The 27942-nt window shown below is 45.9% G+C and overlaps 1 protein-coding gene across 2 annotated transcripts in view; it reads right to left on the reverse strand.

Annotated features, from left to right (window-relative positions):
- Positions 1-27942, reverse strand: part of CPAP (centrosome assembly and centriole elongation protein) — a 442941-nt gene that overhangs the window by 227033 nt on the left and 187966 nt on the right. For both annotated transcript variants that reach the window (XM_078657064.1, XM_078657065.1), the window contains exons 11-12: positions 17324-17420; positions 3106-3191 (exon numbers count right to left, since the gene is read on the reverse strand). In XM_078657064.1, coding sequence (XP_078513190.1) covers positions 3106-3191; positions 17324-17420 — 183 coding nt within the window. The remainder of the gene's footprint in view (positions 1-3105; positions 3192-17323; positions 17421-27942) is intronic.

The following is a 27942-nucleotide window of genomic DNA, read 5'->3' on the forward strand; positions in this document are numbered from 1 at the left end:
CAGGGAGGTCAGGCACATGAGCAAATATTCCACAGCTCGAGTGTATGGCGAGGGGGAGAGGCCTAGTGCAGTACTAGCCAACCTCATGAAGGGTACAAGACGGCGCCAGCACGTCACGGTAGTGAACACCGCCGCGGGAGAACCGATTACAGACGAAAGTGACATAGCTGAGGTCTTCAAAGGATACTACTCGGACCTGTACTCTTCTAAGTGCGGTGACCTGGAAGAGGAAATTAATGACTACCTAGGCCACATCGACATCCCCACATTGACCAACTCTGACAGGGAATTCCTCATGCACCCTATTGAAAAGGATGAGATTCTAGAGGCGCTGGCTAGCATGAAATCGAGCAGTGCTCCGGGAGCCGACGGCCTTACGGCGGGCTTCTACAAAGCATTTAAGGATCAATTGCTCCCGCACCTGTCAACCCTTTTCGATGATATATGTGTGGAGGGCAGCATGCCACATTCTATGAGGGAGGCACTCTTGGCTACCATACTGAAGCAGGGAAAGCCACATGACGAGTGCAGCTCATATAGACCCTTGTCACTTCTGAATGTTGATACCAAACTGTTTGCTAAGGTTCTGGCCACCCGGTTGGCGCTCCTTGCTGGTAGTCTGGTCGCCCCGGACCAGGCAGGATTTATTCCGGGCAGGAACCTAGTCTACAATATACGCACATGTGAGACAAGATAGGAAGGCACTAGCCGTATTCCTAGTTATGGAAAAAGCCTTTGATTCCGTAGAGTGGCCTTTCATACGTATAGTACTGCAGTGTATGGGCCTAGGGCAGCCATTCCTACAGATGTTAGGGGCGCTCTATCACGAACCGAGAGCTCGGCTCCGCATGGGAGACCTGGTCACGGACTCCTTCCCCATCAGTAGAGTAACTAGGCAGGGATGCCCCCTCTCGCCCCTCCTATATGCCCTGGTGGCTGAACCGCTAGCATGCGCCCTGCGACAATACCACGGAAACGAGGGCATAGGGTTCCCAGGCTATAAGATCATAGTGTCGATGTACGCAGACGACACCCTGCTGTATATACGCGACCCTGATAACAACCTATCGCCAGTCCTCAGAGAAGTGGTCCGATTTGGGGCGCTCTCTGGCTTGAGGGTCAACTGGACCAAGTCGCTGGCTTTTCCACTAACACCAATCACGCAACCAGCGCCAATGGAATACCCCCTCCAATGTACCACAGATTCGGTCCGCTATCTGGGGATTCAGTTGCACACGGACGCGGAAATCCTCTTTAGAGCCAACTATGGCACTGCCGTTAGCAAGCTAGAAGATGACGTGATTCACTGGAGAAAGCTCCCTCTGTCACTAATGGGCCGCATATCACCAATGAAAAGGGTTGTGCTCCCCAGATTTTTGTTTCTGTTCATGACGATACCAATGGTCCTCCCCAAATCGTTCTTTGCACGGCTGCAACAACAGATGACCAAGTGTCCAATGGAAGACACTAACTATGCCGTACTCCATGGGGGGGCTTGGAGCCCCTGACCTGGAGGCATACTACCGAGTAGCCCAGGCGTCACATCTACACACCTGGCTACATTGGGACTGGAACATACCGCATGTCCGCATGGAGACTCTCTTTGCAAACCCTGACTCACTCCAGCACACGATCTTCCGACCGCTCGATCGCAGAACGGGCATACTGGACTCTTTAACAGCCACTAATCATGCATGGCACAGCCTCTTACAGATGCAAAACGGTGCGTTGCTGTATTCACCGGTGATGCCAGTGGACTGGGCCAGATGGCTGCCCCCGCTCGAGGAAAAGGGAGTAGTCACTGCCTTACATAAACTGAACATAAAAACGGCGGGTGATCGGTTTGTTGATGGAGTTGCAAAGACATGGGAGCAAGCACTGGGAACCTGTGGCACGCCCCCACTTCTGACACGGTTCCAGTTCCATAGGGTGCGAAGCGCTCTGGGCGACCTACTGGGCAGGGACATGGCGGAGCCCCCTGAGCTTACACATGTTATTAAAACTGCTACGCCCCGGAAACTGCTGTCCAACCTATACAAACTGACACAGGCAAACACACTACAATCATACACTAAGGCGCGATTAGCATGGCAGACTGACTTAGACACTGTACTGGACGATGACACGTGGCGATACTGCTGCACTATCACTAAGAAAGTATCGCTCAATGGCCGGCATCGGCTGGTCCACTTCAAATTCCTAAATCGGGTGTACTACACCTCAGCTCGACTTTGTAGGTATGGCCTGAGGGATTCTGCTCGATGCGAGAGGTGTGGCGCCCTAGAAGCAGACTTCTTACATCTTGCCTGGCAGTGCCCTGGTGTCTGGGACTTTTGGGAACAGATATTTGCTGATATTAGCGAGCTGACGGAGGTAGCAGTTACGCCTGACCCCCTGGTAGCCCTGTTAGGGTACACTAAAAAACTGCCAAGGGCGGCTAGACGTCTGGTGGACATGGGCCTACTTGTGGCCCGCAGAGTACTGGCTTGTTGCTGGATGAGAGGCCCGCTGCCAGCACCAAAACGCTGGGCGCATGACATGCTCTACTGCTGCACTCAATCTGAAAATTATAGTGAACTACAGCCCCCCACTAGTAGGCCTAAGAACTTCTGGAGCTTGTACCGAATTTACTTGGCGAACAAAGAGGGCACCGATGTGGCCACACAAAGCTAATGTATGGGGTGGCGTACAGACGGGAGTGGCTGGGATAGAACTTAAAGTGGTACCTTTGTACTGTGATTGCGAGTCTTGCAGAGTGTCTCTTAATGGACGTACGATTCGCAGTTGTGATAAAGCGCTGCCTGCCCTATTATGGGTTGTTGGCTAAATGGCTGTGTATACCTTTTTTATGAAGATGCAATGATACTGTGTAAGCAAAGGAAGTCAGCAATGTCAGATCGGAGGGAGGGGGGGCTTTGAGTGGGATTTTTTTTATGTATTGCTGTTCTCAAATCGAACGTCATAAAGAAATTTAATTTAAAAAAAAAAAAAAGAAAATGGTGGCATAGTGAAAAAATGTAATAGACTCTTTGTAACGGGCCAAAACAATTCATTACTTAATTTTCAACGAGAGCCATTTGGAGCAGATGAACGGTCACTACTTACAGACTTCGAGGACTCTGACACATGTACCTTCATTGTATCCAAGTTTGCCACACTGGTAATCAAATTTAGCTTTCCAGAGGATTTTCCTATAAAAATGTATAATTTACACAATTACTACAGCATCAAACAAAAGTAGAGATCATAAATGAAGCTCAAACCTATGCAACAAACACATTAAACATCCTCCTATTTTTGAAGAAAACACTATATATGGAGGCAACTTTACTGGCTAAATCTATTCACAATACCAATCTTAAAATGGAAGAAATTAATCGGGTAGATTATACATCTATTAAGAGTTTACACCAGAAACTGGAATGAATTGGAAATTTTCCAGACTCTAAATTAGGCCCTCAATTAATTTTTTTAAAGGGTGGGTCCAAAAGTGCAAATTTTTTTTCACACTGAATGTAGATCAAATAATCTTTCTAACAGAGTGATAAAAAGTGAGGACACAAAACTACCTAGTATCACTAGTTCGCTTCTGCATTCCAACATTAGAATACAACTCTTTATTTTTATTCTGTTCATATTTATCCCGCACATATCATGGACCTAACCATTCCTATGCAAAATGTAGAGTATCAAGGAGGTTACAAACAGCAAAAACAAGCAGCTCTGCGCTGCTTTCAGGTACAATTTTAGGTAGGTGGCTGCGTTGGAACAGGTTGAACAATTTACTTTGAACAGATATTGAAACAGGAAAAGGGGAAGATTAATGTAATGTAAACATATGAAGGAATGTTTGATATGTGAACCGCTTAAGTAAATGTAATATGAACCAAATGCCAATAAAGTCCGTTTTAAAAAAAAACCAACAAAAACAGCAGGGATGGCTGCCCTCCCGCGAATAGAATAAAAGAACACAATGTGAGAGTATAGAATGAAACGATTACTTCGCTGTAGGAATAGCTTAAAGGTTTAAGAATGTTCTGGATTTGTATTCTGTGCATTTTCCAACCATCCAGTGGTTGGGTTCAGAACTGTTTGTTTGCAGTCTCTTTTTAGGTTTCCCCTGCACAGCGCTTTCGCTGTGCAGGGGAAATCTATTGTATTGGATATATGTTTTAATGGACTTATTGTGAGACGTTGGCCTGGTATATGATGTTCACTATTCTAGTGAACATCTTGCACCAGTCCAAACAACCCTTATGGTGATGGTTGTAAGTCAACCTTATAGACCAGCTATCCTAGAGGTAGCGTGGACAGAACAGTCTTAGGCTAAAAGACTCTTGAGGGCGTGTAAAGCCAGCTGTTTTACCATATTTAACCCCTTGAATATCAAATGAAAGGACACCACACAGGATATATATAAAATATATATGTATTTATTTACTAACAAACTCCTCTGAACTCTTTATGAGGTCAGAGGCATAAGCACATAGCAAGTTACTCTTAGAAATACTTTAAATAGCACAATTTACAGTTAGGCCCTAGGGACGCGTACAACCATATACTAAGTAAGTGGTATAAGAACCACGACTTTGGAAAGGGAAAGGGAAAGGCCTAGGGCCTAGAGGATCGCTGGGGCTACACTATCCTACCCATAGGTTAGGAGTAGGAGGCCCACAGGCGGTGCGTGCAGAGTCAGTACTCTCACGCGAGAGTCAATAGAAAGTCAATAGGAACGTAAAAAGGTAAGTAATGAAGTTTTAGGACACTTCCGGTCTAACTAGGATTACACAACTAACAAAACTGGACACTAGGATAGTCAATCCCTACAGGAGCACGAAGTACTCGCGTTACCTCACCCACGGGCTGCGGGTGCATAGGTGTCAAAGTGTGTCGGGTTTTCTCGTCGTTTCCTATCGCGCCTTGGAAGAAGATGCTGCAGGCGGCCAGGAGGAAGATGTCCCGGTGGATCCAAGGGTGGATCGGAGTTGAAGAAGACCTGAAAGCAGAGGGGACAGAGTCTACGTCACTAGCCAGTGACCGGGTGGAACCAGGAAGGAACCAGATGTCGTCGAGGAGCAATCAGGTGCTGTCGTGAAGCTTGTCGTTGCAGCCAAGCGGACCAGGAGGCGTCGAGGACGACCAGGTGCTGGAGAGGAGCTGTCCCACAAAGGTTCTCGCAGATGGAGGGGTCGACTTCAGGATTGGAGCCAACAAGCCTAAGCAAAGGCAACCCACGCAGGATACACAAAAGGCTTCTGGTGCAGACCAGGAGGGTCTGAGGTACTTCACCTGTACAGGGAAGCGAAGGCCAGTCTGGAGCAACCAGACCAGCGATGGACTTTCACAAGGATCGTCGTCAGAGGGCTACTAGCCAACGGCCCAGCAACCGGACAACGCGTCGAGCAGAACACAAGCAGAAGGGCCCCACGCAGATCTCGTGGAGTGTGGAGGGCTGGTCTTTGGTGCAGGTGGAGCTCGGTGTCTGGGTGTCTCAGTCCCCAGGGCACAGCTTCGAGGATGCCTCAGGAGCTGCGCTGTTAACAAGTTGAAGACTTTCCAAGTTGCCTGCTTCCACGAATTCCGATGCCTTCCACGGAGCTCAGCTGTGCTGGAGTCGTGCAGTGGGGTCAGAGGAGTACGGGAGTCGAGGTCTTGTCAGGCTTTGTGCTCGGGTTCCGGCGGGAACGGGGACCAAGCAAGCCGTCGAGTTGCTGGATGGTGCCTGGTTGCCCAGGGTGGTCACTATTTGGCCGCAAGGGAGATTCTTCAGTCTTCAGCTTCAGTTGAATGTCGAAAGGTCCAGAGTTTCGTCTTCAGTTCGATTCCAGGATTAATCTAAAGTCTCCTGGGTCAGCTCCTAACTTTATCCAACTAAAGGGGGCTGGTTTACTCACTAGTTCCCTCCTATGGGTGGGACCAGGAAGGGGGGGGTACACCCCCTTTCCTTTGTGAAGTTTCGCGCCAGAGCTGGGGGCTGGAGTGCCCCAGCAACCGGTTTGAACTGGGGTATGCATGGAGCACCTAGTGTGCCCCAGGCATGTCTCATTCTATTCAGCCCTCCCTGTCCCAATACACAAAATCCTGTCTGGGGTGGTGCTCGCACCTCTCCAGGCCGGAAACCTATTGTCCAAGCCTCCCTCGCTGGAAGGACTCCCAGCAGCAGGAGGTCAGACTTGTGTCTGTGGCAGCAGCATCCATTTTGTGATGCTGGGGCTCTGGTTAACTTTAACCGGGTTAGTCAGCAACAACATGTCTTCTCCCTCTAGAAGGTTGGAATTCTACCTCCATTACCAGAATTGGCAAGGGGGTAGTATTCCAAAGCGTATGACACCTTACACAACATGTTTAGATAAAGCCAAACCAAAGTTAGCATTCAACCGCGAAGATTATAATGCACTTAAGAGTATATGATATGGCAATATCATAGAACAGCTATAAGGACATGGTTCCGAAAGCTGCAGACAGGCTCAGCTCATGCTAGAGCACCATCTCACACATAACCAAGCACTCTGCCTCCAGGATTGTTAAGGCCTGCCATAGGAATGACTTATAGGTTACTATGTGTCTATATATAGGGTAGGTATAGGGATACTATACCTAAGCAAGGGGTGATTACACAACCTTGCCCCAGCTGAGTGATCAGCCAGTTGTGTCAATTTAGGTGGCCAGCCAGGGGTGGCATAATACATGCTGCAGCCCCTGGTAGGCCTTGGATGCACCTATGCCCTGGGTACCTATAGTACACTGTACAGGGGCTCACAAGGTGACCCAATTCTCAATTGGAGACGTACCTAAGGTACATGGGGTCCATTTTACAGAGAGAGCAGATAGCCTGGCACCCTGATTAGTAGGATCCCAGGCCAACTAAGTCGAAAACCAGCTAAACACAAGGCAAAAAATCTGGGGTAACCATAGTCAGGTATCCACCTTCCTACACTTATATCTTACCTTCATTTTGTATTTGTCCCTGGGCTTGTCACTTGCATTTTCCTTTGCTGGCTGCAAGGTCAGGTCTTGTAAAAGAAATACGGGTGATAAAACATGTTTTTTTTGTGCACTAGGATGTAGAGATTCTCAGTTTGCAAGCACCAGCGCGTAGCTTCAAACTAGAGAAGCAGGACAGGCCATCCATGGGGCGCTCAACGTATCGCTGTTCAGCTCCTAGATAAAAACATTTTGCTGCAACTAAGACTTGGTTTTGAGATAATCCTCCATCAAATGATTCCCCCATCCTTTTATGTTATTTACTTCTTCAGGGCAAAAGACGGAGGTGGTATACTATGTACTATAGTTGTGTGGAAAAGTAAATTTTGCCATGTTCTGTGTCCCTACGTGTCATCCATAATATGTTATGTGTGCATGATTAAATATGCATATGCATTCCCCATGTCCGATTAATGACGCAATTACAGTTGTGTCCACCTCTAGTATGCCAGTTTCCAGTCCTCGTGAATACTACGAATATCAGGCCTATGTAAAGCTACGTTGCCACGTTTCTCAGTGTGCACGTTATTCTATTATAAAGTCCCCGTTTCTAGGCCTCAAAAGGGCCTGGACACCAGATTCAGCTCCTGTCTCCTGAAGCCTCGCTGAGGAGCGATACAGCCCCCACCTGTATCCTCGACCCTTCACTTACTTCCTGCCTCGCAGTGCCCGGCCCAGCCTGGCTCAGTCTCTGAGTCTGCCAAAAGTATGTTATAGTTCCAGTTATCAGTTCAGTCCTCCTTCTCTGCATTCCTAAGCTACTGAACTGCATCAATAGTTTCCGTCATTGTCTAGCCTTCATGTCTCCACGTTAGAGAAATACTGCATTTAATGGTCATTTAATATTCTTCATCACGCACTACATGTAGAATAATGCATGGTCCAGTCTTAGAATCAAGTTAGCCTTTCCCCTCCTAACTTCTAGTTTATATCAACATGTTCTCTAAACATCAGATACTAGATACTGTTTAGGTACATGTCGCCCTGACTCTCCAGACTCCAGTCTCTGCTCCTAGCACAGAGTTCATAGCCCCCAGCTTCTCCTAGTGATACGTCATTGCTAGTTTGCGCGCACCATCAGGTTAGAGGTCCCGGCTCCTTAGGTAGCCCCCTCCATGGTTTCCGCCCCATTCATGACATATTCTGTTACGTTTGCATCACATGTCTATGTATACGCCCAGTTACACCTACTTTCGCCCTTATCTTTCGCGACTGCTACGCGTCACACCTTCTGCTCCACCCACTGCTACGCCTACTGCAATGTAATGCTATGTGTTTGCGTTATGTATATATGCTCATGTATTGTTATTAAAAGCCAGAGCGCGCTCATCCCAGATCCAGCCCCAGCAGCTGCTGGGCCCTGTCATCCTATTCCTATGCAGGTTGTCCTGTTCCTGTCCTTATGCTGTATTAAACCTGCAAAACTCCTACTACCTCGAATCTTGACTCTTATTTATTGAGCTATCTGTTATGATATATGTCTAGTCAAAAAGAGAGGTATTATTTATTTATTTACCACAGTTGGTAGCACTGAAATGTTTAAACTAAATGGTGTTCTTTATTTGAGCAATAGACCGCAAAAAGCACAGCAAGGGGTGATTTTTTCTAGCATCCTAATGCAGTATGGTAATTATTTCCTAAAACATTTTCAAGAATGTAGCCTTACGGCTACAGCGGTCGACGTCAAAGCTGGGGAACCGGGTTCAAGTTTCGCCCACGACGCTCAACCTCCTGTGATTCTGGGCAAATCACTGAATCTCCCCGTGACTAAGAAAAAGGAATGTGGTGTCCTTGTGTAACGAAACATGTGCTATGTAAAGCGCTTGATACCTGATATCTATAGTCTAGTTTGCGCTATATAAACCTCCCCAAAAAAAAGAATGTTGTTGAAAATTAGTACGGTTTGGTGAACATTATCTGCGCCATCTTGCCTCTTCCCCTGATGCCACACTTTTGTCGTGCGCACCCGCCATTTTAAGATGCCCTGATCAGAACGAACCCTCTTGCATGCCGCTGGCCCCTGACATAGCCCTTCACCCTCACCAAGCCCGCACGCTGACCAACCCCCCCTTGCTTGCACCTGCCTTGAATCATAAACCCCTCTTCAGCGCTGCTCTGCCCCAGGCCCTCATCCTGTTCCCAGCGCGACACCTCCCTTCTTCCCTTTCATGATCCCCGGCCCTTAGATGCAAACCCCCTTTTCCCTGTGTGCCCGTTTGTCTTCCTCGTTCCCAGGCCGACACCCAGCTCTGCCGATACTGTTCCTTGCCCCTCCCCGTACAATAGAAAGCTTCCCCCATCAAGGGATCCCCTGGTTGATCAAAGCCCCCACCCCATGAGATCCGATCGAACCCCGCATTCCATGAATTGACGGAATATCCAGCTGCGCGATACTCATCACCTGTTGTGACCAGGATGGGGACCTCTACTGTAAATATGTGTGGGAACGGGCCCGGAGGGGGGGGGGGGGGGGGGGGGGGGGGTCCGGGAATGTCTTTCCGTACATCAAAGCTTTATCATGAGTATGTAAACTGTAATAAAAACCGCAGACACTGTATATAAGGGGCCAGGCCTCAAACATAAGTTAGAGCACCTCAGAACGATACCTGCTGTCCGTTTTGCTGTGTTCTCCTCCGGAGAGAATAAAAACCTTGTTTCCTGCTTTCCAGTCTCCAGCGCCTGCCTCTTCATTTATTAAATAATTCGAGGGTCACAGAGGCAATACCGCCGGGCAAATATCGATTGTCCCCGACCCAAACCTCTAATTTAACAATTGGCGTCCCAAGCGTGGGGCCCATCAGCGACTCGTGGATCCAGTGGGAGAGGTCCCGACGACAGAGTGAATGACTGCAACGATCGGGAGAGCTCTTGCCCAATAGACCCTCGTCTGGCAGCCGATCATCCGAACTTCACTAGTTCCGAACAGACCTCTCTCGAGTGATCTACGGTCCTGACTGGGGACCATTAGGAGTGCCGTGAGAAATACGAGAAAAAGAGGACGAACGGGCGCTGGATTCGGAAGACAAGAAACTGTCCATACGGTCCGGGTAAGGTCGTGTAAACACGACGGATTGCGAAAATAATTGATTGCTTGATTGTTTAAAAAAAATATACTAGTATTACTCTTTGTTTGACCTATTTGGAGATTCACTGTCTGCACACGGAGAAACAGTAGGCTCCTTCTCTTTTGCAAACAGTGAAGGATAGGTAACGTAACCGTCGCGCCTATTTTTCTCCCCCACTGACTCTATTATTTCTTAACGGTTTTTGGGAGACTCCCTCTCCCTCACTGATTAACTGGGTTCTTTGACCCCGAACTACTGTTCGCAGATTGTCTTCTGGAGATTCTCTGTCTACAAACCGGAAACAACAGATTCCTCTTTGCGGATAGTGAAAGGGTAGAGGACGCAGACTTTTGGCGCCCTACTTACTCTCCCCATTGATCTTACTCTATCTTATTTATTTATTGATTGTTTGATTGTTCCTCGTTATTTGTTACTTTTTGTTCATGAGGTATTCACTGCCTGCAAACAACGTAGAATAGGAATATTCTGTCTAGTCTTTGCACCTAGTGATAAGATAGGCAGTGCTGACTTTTTAGTCCCTCGTTACGAGCCGTCATGTCTGTCTTCTCCCCACTGATTGATAATTGGTTCAGCCCGGACCGTGTATTAGAGGTGGACCATATAGCTCCACTAGAAGGCACCCCTAATAAGGACATGTTCATAAACTATGGATTAGTTACCATAGCCTATAATAAATTGTGGCACAGGTATACCAAAGAAAGTCAAGACAAACAGTGGCCACTGGCAGGATCCTTTGACCTTGATAAAATAGAAACGTTGGAAATAGCCCTTCGCAATAATAAGACAACGCCTATTATGCTCGACAGTCTCGGTATGTGGCGCAGAGAGGCTATGCAACGACAGAGAAAAGACGAGGACAAACCAGGTAGAGAAATATACCGACAGGACAACCCCGGGACACCACGACCCAAAAGTTATCCCCCGACGCAACGCAAAAGACGGCCAGACTTAGGGCAAGACCAATGCGCTTTTTGTAGATATGTCGGACACTGGAAAGCCCAATGCCCGACTCTACTGAGCGTGAGTAAGGGCAAAGGGCCGACAGGAATGACATGCCAGCAGAATGAGAAAAAGCGCGAGACAAAGAAAAATCCGACTCGCCCGGACAGACCAGACAGAACCACCGCGTTTGATTATGCCCGATGGCACAGGTTCCGCCAGAACGATTTCAGCGACATGTTCGAGTTTTCCTAGGTCGGACAATATAAAAACGGGAACCCAGCCTAGCTCTAAATTAACAGACGGAAAAAGATAATTTTGGCCAAATAATCACTGTTTTATGTTTGTCTTTGGATCTTGTGTGTCATACTTTTCTATTACCCCCCCCGTCTGAGTTTATGTGTACGTAAATCTGCGTCATCCCCCTGCACGTGCTTCCATGTTACATAAACTATGTTAATAGAAATTTTAGCATAAAACAACCTGGAAAGAAAGAAATGGGAAACGAAATCAGTAAGCCACTGATAAACACGAACTTTTATTTTAACATAACAGGCAAAGAAAAACACAATAACGCTAGAAAAACAAGAACGGTAAACTGTAGAACTTGAAAATCAACCGAACATTCGCCCCCCCACCTTCTGGAACCTTCCAAAGCAGGGTAGGGTTACGGCTACGCCCAACCGGCGGCAACCCATATAAGGCGGGCCTTGCTGCCAACTCTTGGTCAGGAAATCTTAACGTATTGGGGAGCCGGAGGAGAGGAAGGGGCCAGCGGCCTGGGCAGTTACAGGTAGTCCCGCCACATGTCTCCTCGGCCAGCCGCAACGGGCCTGGATAGTCTCAGGTAGTCCCGCCACATGTCCAGAGAAGAACGAGACACCTCTTTCTTTTCCCTTCCATAACAGCCGCAGCAGCTCTGGACGGCGGGATGTCCTGCACGTACCTCCGCAACAATTTGTCCAAGTTGGGCTGGGAGGGAGAGGCGACGCGGACGAGCCTCTCCCACCTCCACGGATAGGAGGTCTCCCAGCCCCCGGCCCAACGCCGAACACCCCCAACCAGGCGATGGTGCCCCAATACTTGCGCAGCACCGAACGTGCAATGGTGCCCATATTTTCGGAACACCGAACCTGCAATGACTGCACCGATACTCGTGCCGCGCCGATAACTCGGTGGCTCGCCCACCGGAGCACGAGCCCCCACCTCCGACAACATCTCCACAGCCTTGAAGATTCTACAAAGGTCCCCGAAGGAGCCCTCGGCCACTGCAGGCCTCCGGTAAGGGGCAACTGCCTTGATCGCCAACGAAATAAACATGACATTGCCACTCCTTCTGTTAGCATGAATTCTAGAACTGCCGAAAAGGACTCTGGTCCAACTGCCGGTTGTAGGAAACATTTTTCCCTGATGCTACTTCCGGACTAACCCGGCCCCGCCCAAAATGGCGCCGGTATCAATAGGAACTTACGAACACCTCGTGGTGTCCCTTTTCACTATACAAACTTAATGTTCTGATACATATATGACCCTTTGTACACTTGACGAGAAGAACGGAGAGCTCACTCGAGGAACATGTAAAAGGATCGCGTTAAAAATGATGATTATAAATGTACAATGTATTATATTTTTATAGCCGATGTATATCCTCGCTTATGATGCACGCGCACGGTATGCATATAGGAAATCTGATTGCAACTAGTATGACTATGCTTCTAAATTATGAAATAAACGCCCCCGAACCCCCCGGCCAACTGATAGACGTTCTGGTTTGCTACAAATGAATTGCTAAAACTTTCAGATGTTTTTTATTGCTGCCAAACAACACCCCCCACTGTACGCACTTTAGCCATTGCCGTGCCCGGCCAAATACGACTGCACCCTTATGAATCCACATACTATGATCTCGCAAAAATAAAGGTCCTTTTTTCCAAAATGATGAACGGGTATTGCTTGCTTTATTTAAAATGTGGGATGGGCGGGAGAGTTCTTTTCTGTGCACCCTACTATGCTCTCTCTTTAAGGTTATTAAGAAGATGGCTGCCCAGCCCTGGAGGACGGATCGGATCGACAACACGACACTCTGCCTTCAAAGTACGCGACTGACTCATGAACTCTCGCATGGAGGAAGACGTCGACTTCCAAGGATGGGTAAAACGAACGGTATAAATGAGGGAATGTAAAAGAAGGGTAAAATAAAACGATGTAAATGTTATAAAGTACGACGTTCAAAGGTATTAGGGAACAGAGCTGACCCAAGAACCGAAGAACCTTAGAACGTCACAGCGTTGAAGGAGGTTTAAGGATCCCGATAGTGAGATACATCTTTCGACTAGACACCTCTGGTTCCCTTTTCACGTTTCCCCGCACACGACCTATAAGGACACACTGCCCCCCCCCCCCCGACTCCAGAAACGATACCCCCGGGGATTCTACCCCGAGGGGGAAAGACGAGTATGAGGTAAGTAAAGGACTTTCGAATCCATGTATTGGATGTGCGCGAATGTTGTCCCCCTCCCTTCCCCTCTTTTTCCCTCCCTCTACAGGGTACATCAGGGGCCGCAACCAAGGTATGGCGAAGATCTGAAGCCTTGCCATGTCTAATACACGAAACAGACCAGCGCTGCAAGGTGGCACCTAAGCACGCCTGCAAACTACTCACGTAGCAAACAAACCTGTAGAACTAGTATGAGCTGATGAAAAGTGATCACTCTTAACCCAGGCTGCGCGAATGAACCTATGTCACGGATGAATCAAAGCTATGAGAGAATGTGCATGTGTGACTGAAGCATTGACTCAACGGGTCGAAGGACCGAGAATGCAAGAAAGTGCGACACAATGGTACTTCCCTTTTCTTTTTCCTTTTTCTCGAAGCATGTCCCCTCTACCCTGTCTAATGCTCAAACTGCATGATTTCAAGATTCTAACGCAGACCCGTAAATGTCCTTTACTGTGTAATGCACTAAATAGCCTTCCTTAAATACACTGCCATTCTCTCTGTCGCACGTGTACTATTTAGCCTGCCGTTGCACTCTCTCTCTCTCTCTCTCTCTCTCTCTCTCTCTCTCTCTCTCTCTCTCTCACTCTCTCTCTCTCTCTCTTTCACACTCCCACTCTTCCGAGCGATTAGCCCCGAAATTGACAGACTGCCACCCCTAGCACACCACCCAATTGGCTTCAAATACCGCTGGTATTTGCTCAAAACTTGTCTTTAATAAAATCACCCTAATACTGTGTCACCACCTCTCCTTTCCGGAAATATTTTGATGAAATCGAGAATTGGTCATAAAGGAAAGGACAGGTAAGCTGACTGAGGTTCCCTAAATCTGACCCGAAATGAGGGAACTACATGTCAGCGGCTACTACTATGGAATAAAAGTGCCTCAGATAACGCGCCCCTCCCCGTCCCAAATTGTCGCGATACCCAAAACCATAAAGGTAACCGAAACCCCCCCATCTTCTCAGGACGCTCCCAGTATTGCGTTCAGTTGCCCCACCCCCCATCAACGTTTTCTATGTACCTAGGTGTCTTCCGATGAGACCCCTGTCTTCTCTAATTTAGTAATCCGGCCGCGAGAGGCTGCATAGGGACCAGAATGATGTTTTGCAAAGTTAAAAATTAGACCGGAGCAAAGAAAACCATTACACTGAGCCTTGTCGAAAGTGAAAATGTTTAGTTAAAGGGCAGGATGCATTGATGATATAAAAAAAAAAATAAAAATGTTTAGCCTATGTTCGTCCCTCAGCGAGAAGCCTATTAGTACCATGCGGTTAGCTCACACCACTTTTTATTAGCATTGCCCGGCTTACATTACAGAGGTGGGCCCCCATCAGATGACCTGTCTTGACTATATTAAACAGTTGTGAAGGAAAGCCATAGTAAACCCAGCAGGTCCACCATCGATCATTTATATGTATAGCGAACGTTCCTATCTTCATTTGCCTGGAGCTGGGAGAGAAATAGACTTATGTGGTTACTTTCCTCTACCAAATCTCTAAAAACTGTCTTTTCAAACTCCTTCAAGGGTACGGCTGTTGGAGGAAAGAAGGACCGGATGTGGGAGCACGTGGCCTGACTACGGACTATGGAACGTCTGTGACATGGGCCAAGGCGAGACCGCGACAGAACAGAGCTACAGGACGAGGCACTACCTCCAACAAAGTGAGAAGAAAGGGCTAACCTGATGCCCCCGCTCTATGTTCGAATGTGTGCCGAAAGGTCCCCGCTCTCTAGACTCGGTCATGAGCCCGCCTATCTGAAGTCTCTCGTTCCCCTAGTTTGTTCCTGATTTGGCCTTGCTCCATCCCCCTTTTTCTCCGACCTACCCTATGGACTATTTTGTACACTCTTCTTCCACCTGAACTTTTGACTATTGATCCCAAAGGACACCGGGCGAGAAAGACCCTTTTTCTGACCAGAAACGCGAGGAAAGGGTCGTGCCCTGCAACACGGGACTTAGAATAGAGCTGGACTCGTAGCTCCACCGCCGGTGCTCCACAGTGCCAACGGAAGACGAAGAATTGCTGAAAGCTTACTAAACCTCGAACATTCCCGATCATTTCTGCCACGTCTCGTTTCTCTCCCAGCCAACACTGTATTGATTATGTAACAATCCATCAGTTCGCCTTATGAAATGTACTCACTGCTCTGCATTGCATTACTTTGACTTTCCTGCTAACCAAGTGTATCAAAGTTTATCCAATAGGTCCGCCTCCTAAAAACTAGAAATCTCAAAATGTATTGTTTACAACTCTTTCATCTAGGGTTCCTACCGTTTTCTTTCTCATGCCCACCACAATAGAACCGAGTAGAAAATGAACCAGCAAGATGTCTTGAATATGTTAAAGGGAGGACTGTTGAAAATTAGTACGGTTTGGTGAACATTATCTGCGCCATCTTGCCTCTTCCCCTGATGCCACACTTTTGTCGTGCGCACCCGCCATTTTAAGATGCCCTGATCAGAACGAACCCTCTTGCATGCCGCTGGCCCCTGACATAGCCCTTCACCCTCACCAAGCCCGCACGCTGACCAACCCCCCCTTGCTTGCACCTGCCTTGAATCATAAACCCCTCTTCAGCGCTGCTCTGCCCCAGGCCCTCATCCTGTTCCCAGCGCGACACCTCCCTTCTTCCCTTTCATGATCCCCGGCCCTTAGATGCAAACCCCCTTTTCCCTGTGTGCCCGTTTGTCTTCCTCGTTCCCAGGCCGACACCCAGCTCTGCCGATACTGTTCCTTGCCCCTCCCCGTACAATAGAAAGCTTCCCCCATCAAGGGATCCCCTGGTTGATCAAAGCCCCCACCCCATGAGATCCGATCGAACCCCGCATTCCATGAATTGACGGAATATCCAGCTGCGCGATACTCATCACCTGTTGTGACCAGGATGGGGACCTCTACTGTAAATATGTGTGGGAACGGGCCCGGAGGGGGGGGGGGGTTCCGGGAATGTCTTTCCGTACATCAAAGCTTTATCATGAGTATGTAAACTGTAATAAAAACCGCAGACACTGTATATAAGGGGCCAGGCCTCAAACATAAGTTAGAGCACCTCAGAACGATACCTGCTGTCCGTTTTGCTGTGTTCTCCTCCGGAGAGAATAAAAACCTTGTTTCCTGCTTTCCAGTCTCCAGCGCCTGCCTCTTCATTTATTAAATAATTCGAGGGTCACAGAGGCAATACCGCCGGGCAAATATCGATTGTCCCCGACCCAAACCTCTAATTTAACAATGTAAGAATGCTCTCCAAACCGTAGACAAGAGAATGGTTTCACAATTAAATTATTATACAGGTAGATTTTTAACTGTTACATACTTTTGGTTTTCTTCAGACCCCATTCCATCAATCGTACTGGTCATCTGTGATATTATAATATCTTGAGTCTACTCCACTATCTTGGACACAACATGTGCTAATATATCTTTTGGATTTCTAAACCACTAAGAAACACTTTCATCATGATAAAAACAGTAATATTAATATATAAATTCAAGGCCAACACCTTTTTGTCCAAATGTCTCACCTAATTTACAGATGCCATGCATTATACCCAGTGACACCTGTGCTAATGAGATATGGAGACTCATATAATGGTGTTCCCAATGCGTTATTATGACATATGCACAGGATTCTTTTATGTAGTTGAGCAACACCCAAGTAGTGAATGCGTTTAGACAGAAAATATATAACCCAAAAAACTACTGGAGGAAATGCTGAAAAGTACACAAAGATATACTACTCAAATATATGCTTGCATCACTATGAATGAAGAATTGCTAATCTAGTAGAAATAAATAGGACATAAAAGTAATACCTTTTGTTGGTGAAGGCACCCTGCATGTCATTTTTGTGTTCTTTTCTGATGTATCTGCAGCAGATGTGGTTTGATTTTTTAAAACATTTGCTGGGCTCTGGAATCGGACAATTAAAATGTAAATTTTTGTTTTAGTTGATTCACTTGTTAACTTAATGATTATTTACAATATAATATACACACCTCTTTACAAATAGTTATCATTAATGGTGTAGTTAGAAATAGTATACAAGATCTATCATTTAACTCTTTTTAATATTTGCTTAGTCTTACGTCTGTATCTTTATTCGATCAACCAAAAGTAGATCATAAAAGATACACAAAGAGAGACAAACACATGAAAAGAAAATAAGTAGGAATATTTAAAACATCTACAATAAAATTAATGAACGACTGCATTCAAAGAAGTAAAAGATCTAAAAATCAATAAAAGAATAACACTGTGTTGTTCAGTTAAGCTTGCAACCCCTAACAAGCGCTATAAGAGAGATAAAGTGCATTAATTCATAACTGACATCATAACAAAGAACCAAAAATTCATAATACAAGTGGCTCTCTGTACAGTAAACATTTTAAACAACATACTCCTTTGAGCCAAAGTGCACTTAAATTAACTAGCAACTAAGTAACATGTATCTCGGTCATATAGTTGTAATAAAAAAATTAGAGCAGCCTTACACTTTGAAAATGTAGGACTGTGCAAAAAAGGTAATAAAAAAACCTCCTTGTGAATGGCATATAATATCGACAAAAACAATAAATGCTGGAAAGTTTGGGTACAATGCTTGTCGCATGGGCAAATACCAATGGTGGCTAATGAGTATTGGCAGAGCGGAAAGCATATTAACCAATGAAAGGAACCTAACCTGAATCTAGCCAGTAAGGTTCTTTCATACACATTTTCCACGTATAATGAATAAAAGGGGCAATCGTTGGCACAGTCTGAAAGATGCAATAGTCCCTGACCGTGGGTTTAGCCACTTCCGTGTGTTCCCTAAAGGCCTGTCTATGCTTAACAAAGGTATCCTGGACCCAAAGTTTGTCATTTTTCATAATAGTCTCCAGGTGCTCAAAACAATGTGCACTACTAAGGGCTGGAAAATATTTTAGCCAAGGAATGGCCAGCCCCCGTTCACAAGAAGGGCAATCTCAAATGACTGCCCAACTGAGGTCAGCTGCCGTATTTGACCATAATGAGCACCAGAGAACCAAAGGGGCAGCATTACTGGTGTCCTGCACGTACTCCATTCCTAACTTCTGATGCAAGCAAAAATGCCGCGACAGGGGAGGGACGCCCAGTAGCTGATGACAAAATCTATTCTCCTCTAACTGCATGACACCCACATCCTTGCATTACCAAATACCCATTCCATAAGTTAAAATTGGCAGACATTTCCAACTGTATGTCTCCAAAATTGAGGCAATAGGTTTTTTTCCAATTGTCATGGCGAGCGAAAAGGTAGTGCCTACAGCTAAAGTATAACGAGTTATCCTATTGCTGATGCAGGGGGACCAGGTACACCTCTCGTCAAAGCCCATACCCAAATAAGAAAACAAGCTTACCCCATCTAATTTCTTGACATCAGTATTTATAGTACAGTTTTAGTATTTCTGGGACCGCAGATCACTGTAAATATTTTCTTCAGATTTGTCTCCAAATCCAGTCCTCTCATAAAATGAACATAACTAGATATTAAACACTTAAGGCCACTGGCTGTCCTTGCCAGAAGAACCGCATCATGTGCATAGAAGAGCACAGGCATTGCCTTTTGCTCAACAGAAACCAATACTCTTTCCAGGTCATTAGTATAGAGCAAAAAGGGAATCGGAGCAAGGACACATCCTTGATGTACCCCACGCTTAACTCTAAAACGTTCTGTACATTCACCAGCATTACCAAATCTTACCGATGTGGTAATATCAAAATGTAGGAATCTCAGGAATGAAACCAAATACTCATCAACACCCATACTCTCTAAAAAGGACCACAACTTGGATCTACATACACAATCAAAAGCGCTCCACGATTCCATACACGTCAGATGTGTAGATGCACCCTTTGCATATTTATATTTTGCCACAAAAAAATGGCGGTTGAAGCACTGTTCAATCGTCCCAAGCCCCTTTCTAAACCCATACCTGTTTGGGATAGAATGTTATTTTAATTTACCCATACAAGAAGGCGATCAAAGACTACTCTCCCAATCATTTTTGCTGTAGAGTCTAGGCAAGCTATCTGGCAGTAGCACTTTACATCATGGACATTACCGTTTTAAAAAATTGGGATGATGATTGAGGTGTGCCACGATATAGGTACACCCAAACAACACAGAATTAAATAAGCAAGTGAGGACAGGGATCCAAATCCCGTTTTTCCCCTGAATAAATCGAGGCGCCCATCGTCTGGACCTGGCACCTTCTTGCACCAGCTGTCAACAATCGCCTTAAGCAACTCTTCCTCACTAAAATCAAGTTTTAGGCAAAAGAAGTCGGCCATCGGCGCTTCATCAGAAGCCCTGTTGTCAGTAGCATGCAACCTGGAAAAATGTGCCATCCAGGCCTCAGCCGTAATATGAACTGTTACTTTTTCTAGGGGGGCATAGTCATAAATATAAAATGTAAATACAGTACTTGTACAGCGCACAAATCACCCCCGAAGGGGTATCTCGGCGCTGGGGGCCGTTGGGAAGATTTAGCGAGCTATTGCCCAGAGTCGCATGGTGCTGGGCAGACCCCTGCCGCCGGAGCCAGGGATCGAACCGTGATCCTCAGCGTCCGTCGCCCTGGCCGCGGCCCCACACCTTTTCCACGCACTCATAAAAGTGTGAATATCACTGGGCAGCAAATAAACAATTTATTCATATAAGTGGTTAACCTATAGTGTAAAAGGGGAGATAGCATTTAGGGTACTAAAGAAAAAACAGTCTTTAATTTAGAACTCAAGTAGTGAATGTGATGGATTGGATGTGGTGTGGACCTGGATTGAAGAGGTAGCTAGTCATTTAAAAAAAAAAATTTAACGGAGTTTTATATAGCGCCAACGTGACCCGAAGGTATTGGGTGTCAGAGCACTTACATAGCATCAGTTGCGTTACATGAAGACACATTCATTTTTGTTAGGCACAGGGAGATAAAGTGTTTGCCCAGAATCACAGGATGTTCAGCGTCGTTGTCAAGACTCAAATCCAGTTCCCCAGATTCAAGGTCGACCGCCCCAGCCGTTATGCCAACTCCTCTCCCCTGGACACTCCTTCATGGGAAGGTACATCAGATATTGAAGACTTACTTCTCAGTTCAAGCAGCCACGGGATCCAGATTTGGTCATGGTGGATCTAGATTGTTGTGATCCACCGTGTGCATCTCTTTCTGTTGCTTCAGGAAGGCTTGAAAGGAAATTCTCAAAATTGTATTTTCTAAAACGTCTCCTTCGGGAATCAAGAGAATGTTTAAGTTCAGGTTATGAAGGGCTTTAAGCATTAAAGGAAGCCTCTTGCAGATCTACTAGTACTTGGTGGAAGTATTTGCCCTGCCGCTTAATTGGGGAATCCTCAGTGGGTATGTGTTTAAAATTGGACTGCAGCATGTGTAAAGGCCATATGTGAAGGTGCCCAACGAATAAGCCAGCAGGCATCGCCTACTAAATGTATCTCTATTTCCACTGCAGTCTGTATGTCTATTATGAGTGTCAACTGCTGTAACAGGAAATTCACATGATGTATCTCTGACCGAGCAAAAGCTGAAACAAATGTATTCTTGGTTTTCCAGATACTGAAACATCAACTGTCAGCTATGCCTGGTCAGAAATTAGTCAGTTTGAAAAAGCACTCCCTCCCCCACCCCCACCCCCCTTTCCTCATCTGGAATCATACATCTGACAATAACAGAGTCTGCTGGAATAAATATTCCTGGCTGAATGGACAGCAACAGCAGCAAAGCTTTCTCAGACAATGATGGATAAACTGATAGAATTATGGACTTCTTAGAAAAACCTCCTGCAACTGCTGCATGTTTATTGTATTTCCTAATAGTTTTGAAGTTTCTGCTTCCAAAGTGCCTGGGATTGACTGGAGGATGGGACACAGCGCCAGATAAATCAATGGAACTTTGTAGCCTCTGATGAGGCATGGGGGAGGGTTTATTAATTACCCTAAATTGTCAACCTATTTACTGGGGGAGTAAGACTAGTTTAAAAAAAGAAGGTTGAGGTAAAAGAAGAACTGAAATGTTAGCCAGTTTGAAGGACTGGCTATCGTCCTTTGGGTGTGAGCAGGTGTGCCAGTGCCTTTTTTTCTGCTAGATGAGCCCACTAGAAGAGGTCACTAATATATCCAGCACCAAAGAAGAAATCAATGACTTTCTCCTCTGGTGCCAAGACTTCCACCATATCTGCCAACACATTGAGACTGCTGTTCATGGTCTTAGCCAAACTAGTTTCCTTGAATGGAATGATTTTTTTTTTTTAAACAAACTTTATTGGGTTTTACATACAGTTCGAGATGACATCAATACATCATATGTTTCTTGTTCAGGTTCATATTTCACCTATTCTTTGTACAGCTGAAACAGTAGTAGGTAAAATGTGGTAGTACCCGCTACAATTCTCATATTCCCCACTCCTTCCTGATCAAACCCCAGAACAAACATCTATTAGTGTTCAATTTTGGATCTCCTGTATGTGTCCTTAATCTGGATTGAAACCATCTACCTAAAACACTCCCGCCTCCCTGCCGTTCCCTCAGGTGTGCCACTGGTATACTGATCTCCAGCTTGTAATCTGTTACCTCTCCACTGTAAGTTACACAGTAGGTCTAAAGCATTCGTATAGGATCCCTCAACTAGTGAAGACAATGCTGTGCTATTACTAGAGATCGCCTCCCTTGGACCATGTTGTTTAGTTCAGTTGTCTGTATTCTAACCTATTCCTGCTGGGGGCTCTGCTATTGGTTCCTCCTCCTCAGCAGCTGGGTTCTTGAGTGCCGCAACTAAAGCTTCCCATGCTCTTGCTGTTTCTAAAGCCTTCTCGCTCCCCTTTTAGCTATTTGCAACCTGATTATTCCCACACTTTTTGCCCACTTAATGAGTTCCTTCTTCCATCTGGCCGTGTTTGGACCCTGTTTTGCTTTCCAGTGCATGGTAATATCCCTTTAGGCTAGGAGTAACCCATGTCTAGAAATTTGCTAGTGACCTTGTTTTTGGATGTGTGCGGGAACCAATGCAACAAGCAGTGTTTGAACGATGCCTCAAATTCCCTGTCGGTGGTGTCTGCTAGCACAGCTATAACCTCTTCCCAGAAGTTACCCAAATTTGGGCAATCCCAGACCATGTGTTTGAAATCTGCATTTTCTTGATTAGACCGGGGACAGGCCGCTGAATGGGTCGCAAAGTACTTATTAATTTTTTTCAGTGGGAGGTATGCCCCTATGTAGTATGTAAAAACGTACCAGCTGGAATCTCGCAGTTCTGGTGATTTTCCAAGCCCTGTCCACTAACTCTCCGAAGGCTTTCTATGGAATTTCTTCTCCCAGGTCTTCCTCCCATTAGAGGCGCAGCTCTGATAAGGGGGGTAAGGCCTACCTCGTAATACGCCTGTACAAATAGGCGACTGCCTTAAATGTGCCTGCCACCATCACCTGCCACCATCACCACGTATTGGCATCCCAATGACGTTGGTGGTTCAGTGAGACCCCCTCCCCAGTGCTTTCGTATGGCCGCGGTGAGGGCAGAGTGCAAAAAGAAATACCCTGTGGGTAGGTCATAACGGTCTCGCAAATTGTTGAACTGGATCATGGCACCTTCCTCATATGTCTACCAGTGTAGCTAACCCTTGGTCCGCCTAGTACGTCAGCCTCTGCCAGCTACCCCCATGCGGCAAGGCCTCGCACATGAGTAATGGAATTTCTGGGGCAAAAGGGCTCCTGATTTTGACTCGCCTCAGATATCTGTGCCAGCATCGCCTAGCAGTAGCTAACTCTGTGGGAAAGAACTGATTTTGGATCAGGAGTCTTAAAGTGATCTGGGATAGTAGTCTCAGGGCCATCCAGTCTTTGCCCATTTCCTCTATTCCCCTTAAGTGCCCCCCACTCATTTTCTGAGCCATTGAAACTGTGCAGACAGGTAATAAGCCTCGAAGTCAGGCACCACCCAGCCCCTTCCACTCCTGGTCTCATTAGCATGTTAAGTGCCACTCTCCGCCTACCTGTTCAACATAAAAACCCCGTAAGGATAAGTTACTTACCTGTAATCCTAGTTCTCTTCCAGGGGTATACTCATCAAAGTCATAAGCACTGAATAGTCCCGCCCACATGCGGGACCCCGGAGCAATAGCCAATCATATGCATATATCTACATATATATATATATATATACACAAAATACCCATATATATATGGATAATATGCATATACATATACATATGCAGCCTGAAAACACAAAATTAGGCTCCAAAACTGCCATCATTGCATATAAATCTTTTACATCTGACAAAATATAGAAATATAAAGTCCACATTTGTAAAGCGCACAATCACCCGTAAGGGTCTCTAGGCGCTGGGGGGCCGTCGGGAAGATTAAGCGAGCTATTGCCCAGAGTCACATGGTGCTGGGCTAACCTGCCGCCGGAGCCGGGGATCGAACCGTGGTCCCCAGATTCCAGCGTCAGTCGCCCTGGCCGCGGCGCCACACCTCTTCCACAATATAAGTCACCATATATGATATATGTAAATAAGAAAACTGCCCTGACTTTGCTTTGAAACACACAACCTTTATTTTCAAAGGTAAAAAAGGCAGGGTCATAAAGGCAGATTTAGCCTAGACAGGCTGCATAGAAAACAAATGGAAAAATTGGTGGCGTGCCTTTAAGACCTCCAGGAACCCCCTGACTCCCATCATGCACCACATGTGACAGTTAGGTCAGTTCTTTTGGACGGCGGGCGTATAACAGTGTTATCACAGTATGGGTAACAGGTACATATATAGGCCTGGTATTCGCTCCGGGAGGAGGGAGGATTGCTTATGACTTTGATGAGTACACAAATACCCGAAAAGGTATTTGCGCGCTGCTTCACGCTTCGTGCTTTTCAGTACAGCGCTATTGGTGTTTTTAAGCTAACCTGGTATCCATTTGCTTTATTTTTAGTTTTATTTTTCCCCTGGTTTTAACAGGACGCTTTCACCCCCCTTACCTGCATTGTAATCGGCTCCTCACCGCTATTCAGGCGGGTCCGGTTCCTGGGGTGGGATTTTTGTTTGGGCGCCATCTTGGAGTGGTGTTCACTCTCGGTGGGTGTCACTCACGAGCAGTCTAGTGCTCCTGCTGAGTGGAGGGACACCTATTTAAGGCGACCTGCCTGGTGGACTGCCCGAAAAGGTATTTGCTCGCTGCTTCGCGCTTTTCAGTACAGCGCTATTGGTGTTTTTAAGCTAACCTGGTATCCATTTGCTTTATTTTTAGTTTTATTTTTCCCCTGGTTTGAACAGGACGCTTTCACCCCCCTTACCTGCATTGTAATCGGCTCCTCACCGCTATTCAGGCGGGTCCGGTTCCTGGGGTGGGATTTTTGTTTGGGCGCCATCTTAGAGTGGTGTTCCCTCTCGGTGGGTGTCACTCACGAGCGGTCTAGCGCTCCTGCTGAGTGGAGGGACGCCTATTTAAGGCGACCTGCCTGGTGGACTGCCCGAAAAGGTATTTGCTCGCTGCTTCGCGCTTTTCAGTACAGCGCTATTGGTGTTTTTAAGCTAACCTGGTATCCATTTGCTTTATTTTTAGTTTTATTTTTCCCCTGGTTTGAACAGGACGCTTTCACCCCCCTTACCTGCATTGTAATCGGCTCCTCACCGCTATTCAGGCGGGTCCGGTTCCTGGGGTGGGATTTTTGTTTGGGCGCCAACTTGGAGTGGTGTTCACTCTCGGTGGGTGTCACTCACGAGCGGTCTAGCGCTCCTGCTGAGTGGAGGGACGCCTATTTAAGGCGACCTGCCTGGTGGACTGCCCGAAAAGGTATTTGCGCGCTGCTTCGCGCTTTTCAGTACAGCGCTATTGGTGTTTTTAAGCTAACCTGGTATCCATTTGCTTTATTTTTAGTTTTATTTTCCCCCTGGTTTTAACAGGACGCTTTCACCCCCCTTTCCTGCATTGTAATCGGCTCCTCACCGCTATTCAGGCGGGTCCGGTTCCTGGGGTGGGATTTTTGTTTGGGCGCCATCTTGGAGTGGTGTTTACTCTCGGTGGGTGTCACTCACGAGCGGTCTAGCGCTCCTGCTGAGTGGAGGGACGCCTATTTAAGGCGACCTGCCTGGTGGACGGCCCGAAAAGGTATTTGCGCGCTGCTTCGCGCTTTTCAGTACAGCGCTATTGGTGTTTTTAAGCTAACATGGTATCCATTTGCTTTATTTTTAGTTTTATTTTTCCCCTGGTTTTAACAGGACGCTTTCACCCCCCTTACCTGCATTGTAATCGGCTCCTCACCGCTATTCAGGCGGGTCCGGTTCCTGGGGTGGGATTTTTGTTTGGGCGCCATCTTGGAGTGGTGTTCACTCTCGGTGGGTGTCACTCACGAGCGGTCTAGCGCTCCTGCTGAGTGGAGGGACGCCTATTTAAAGCTCCCTTCGCCCTTCGTAGTACATAAACCATGGCCCTTTATACTTCTCTTTAATTTAACAGAATGGTTCCCCCCGGTGAGTATCAAAAGATGTGAGAACTCTGAAGGTAGGTGAATTAGCAGTAAAGAGCCCACAGATGGAATATCATATACATCAACATCACCATAGTTGAGCAACTTTTCCTTCATGTGGATAGTATTCAGTCTGTAAATTTGTATTTGAAATATTCTCCTGTACTACCTAATCATTTGGTATGTGTTAACACAAATAAGGTAATAGTGTTTTACAAATTTATAGCGAGCAGACTATGTGGTCATCCTGCAAAATTCCCTTCACATGCTCCCATTGTACGAAAGCATCAGTGACCACTCTGTCTCTGGCATATGCAATAATTCCTTCATGTGGAATACTCTTGATTGCATCAGAACACTTTCACATTTATGACAAATTCCATCTTGAAAAAGTCTGTTTCATAGCAGTCACTTTTGGAGCATACTTTTGCTACCAAAAATGGTTTGCACATCGTGATCTTGTCAGACCTAGAAATTTAATGACTGCTCCCCTCTTGAATCAATTTTGTGCATCCCTGCTCCATGTTAGATGAATGCAGAAATGGAAAGAAGGCCAGAAGTTCAATAAATTGTTGTAAGTGAAATTTATTGCCAGGTTACAAAGAAAACATTAATTTACTTGTAGACACCTTATCCTTTGAAAGCAGTGTATAGCAAGTCTGTCATAAATGCTTGTAACTCACCTTCCTGGCTGATGTTACAGACACCAGGAAAAAAGAATGTTGTGAGGTAACTTGTGAGGGCATCAAATGAGCCAACACCAATGTGAGGTCCCAGGGCACATTAATATAAGGCACAGGAGGACATTTGTCAACTAAATCGTTTTAGAAACAAAAAAACGAAATATCAAATAAAGAAGATACATGTTTCCTGAAAATAAAAAATAAAAAATTAGATGAGACCTGCAGATCTTTGACAAACTGTAAAGAAAAATACAGTAATTCAAATAAGGAAGCTCTTTGAGCTCTGATGTTACCACCTACCACCGGGACCAGCTGTACTTATGTCTTGGAATCTTTTGTCTTGCAGGCAAAATGCCTGCATCAGGAGATATTAAGCCCAGAAAACCTCAAATGTTTATGCACCATGCATGCAAATAAAGCCTTCTAAAATGCAAGTACAAGAGTAAAGAAATCAGGAACAATTCATTTCAGGTTGATTTTGGTGTTCATTCTTGCTCTCCCTCCTTCACAAGTGAGAATGTCTGGGGAAAAAAGCTGCTCCAAAGTATATTGATACTTTAAAGGTATTGTAAATGGATGCAGTGCAAGCATCCCCTTCCTATGCACTGGTCTCTCGCTACATATGCTTCACCAACTGTTCCAACCAAACGTTCAAGTTTTGTCCATCATCTATGGCGGAAGCACATTAAAGGTTTAGCATGGAAATAGTTGTGAGAGTGCTATGAAAAAGGTATTACAGAAATTGTGATTCTTCCTTACTCTACATCTTTGCAGAAAGATGCACCCATTGAATAATGCTTAAAACAGGTATAAAGACTAGCAAATTTGCTGCAATGAGTAAATAAATTCCTTTGGAAAGCCACTAACGTGATCTTGGCTGTGGGAGGATAACCATAAAGTGTCTGGAGGTAGCTGAACTCTTCTTGTGTCCTAAACTTCCAGTATACACAAGAATGTCCAAATGCCAATAGAAGTATTTACTATAGCCTGTTGAAGCCAACCACAAGTGATAGGAGTATAATTAGACTTGCAAATGTAGTCTTTCTTTCCAAGAAAAACTTAAAAGACATAGAACCATCCAAGTTATATTCAGTGTTCTCATCCAAGAAACAAGACTGTTTGGTTGAAAAACCAGAAGGGAGATTTTCTGATGAAGATGACATTTGATCAAGACATAAAATTGAGGATTGTTTTCTGCAACACATTGTCTTTATGGAAAGCTAAATATTGAATATGTGAAGAGAAAGCTTGAGCTCACGAGACGTTCT

This window comes from Lissotriton helveticus, chromosome 8 (assembly GCF_964261635.1).
Source record: "Lissotriton helveticus chromosome 8, aLisHel1.1, whole genome shotgun sequence".
Taxonomy (NCBI): Eukaryota; Metazoa; Chordata; class Amphibia; order Caudata; family Salamandridae; genus Lissotriton; species Lissotriton helveticus.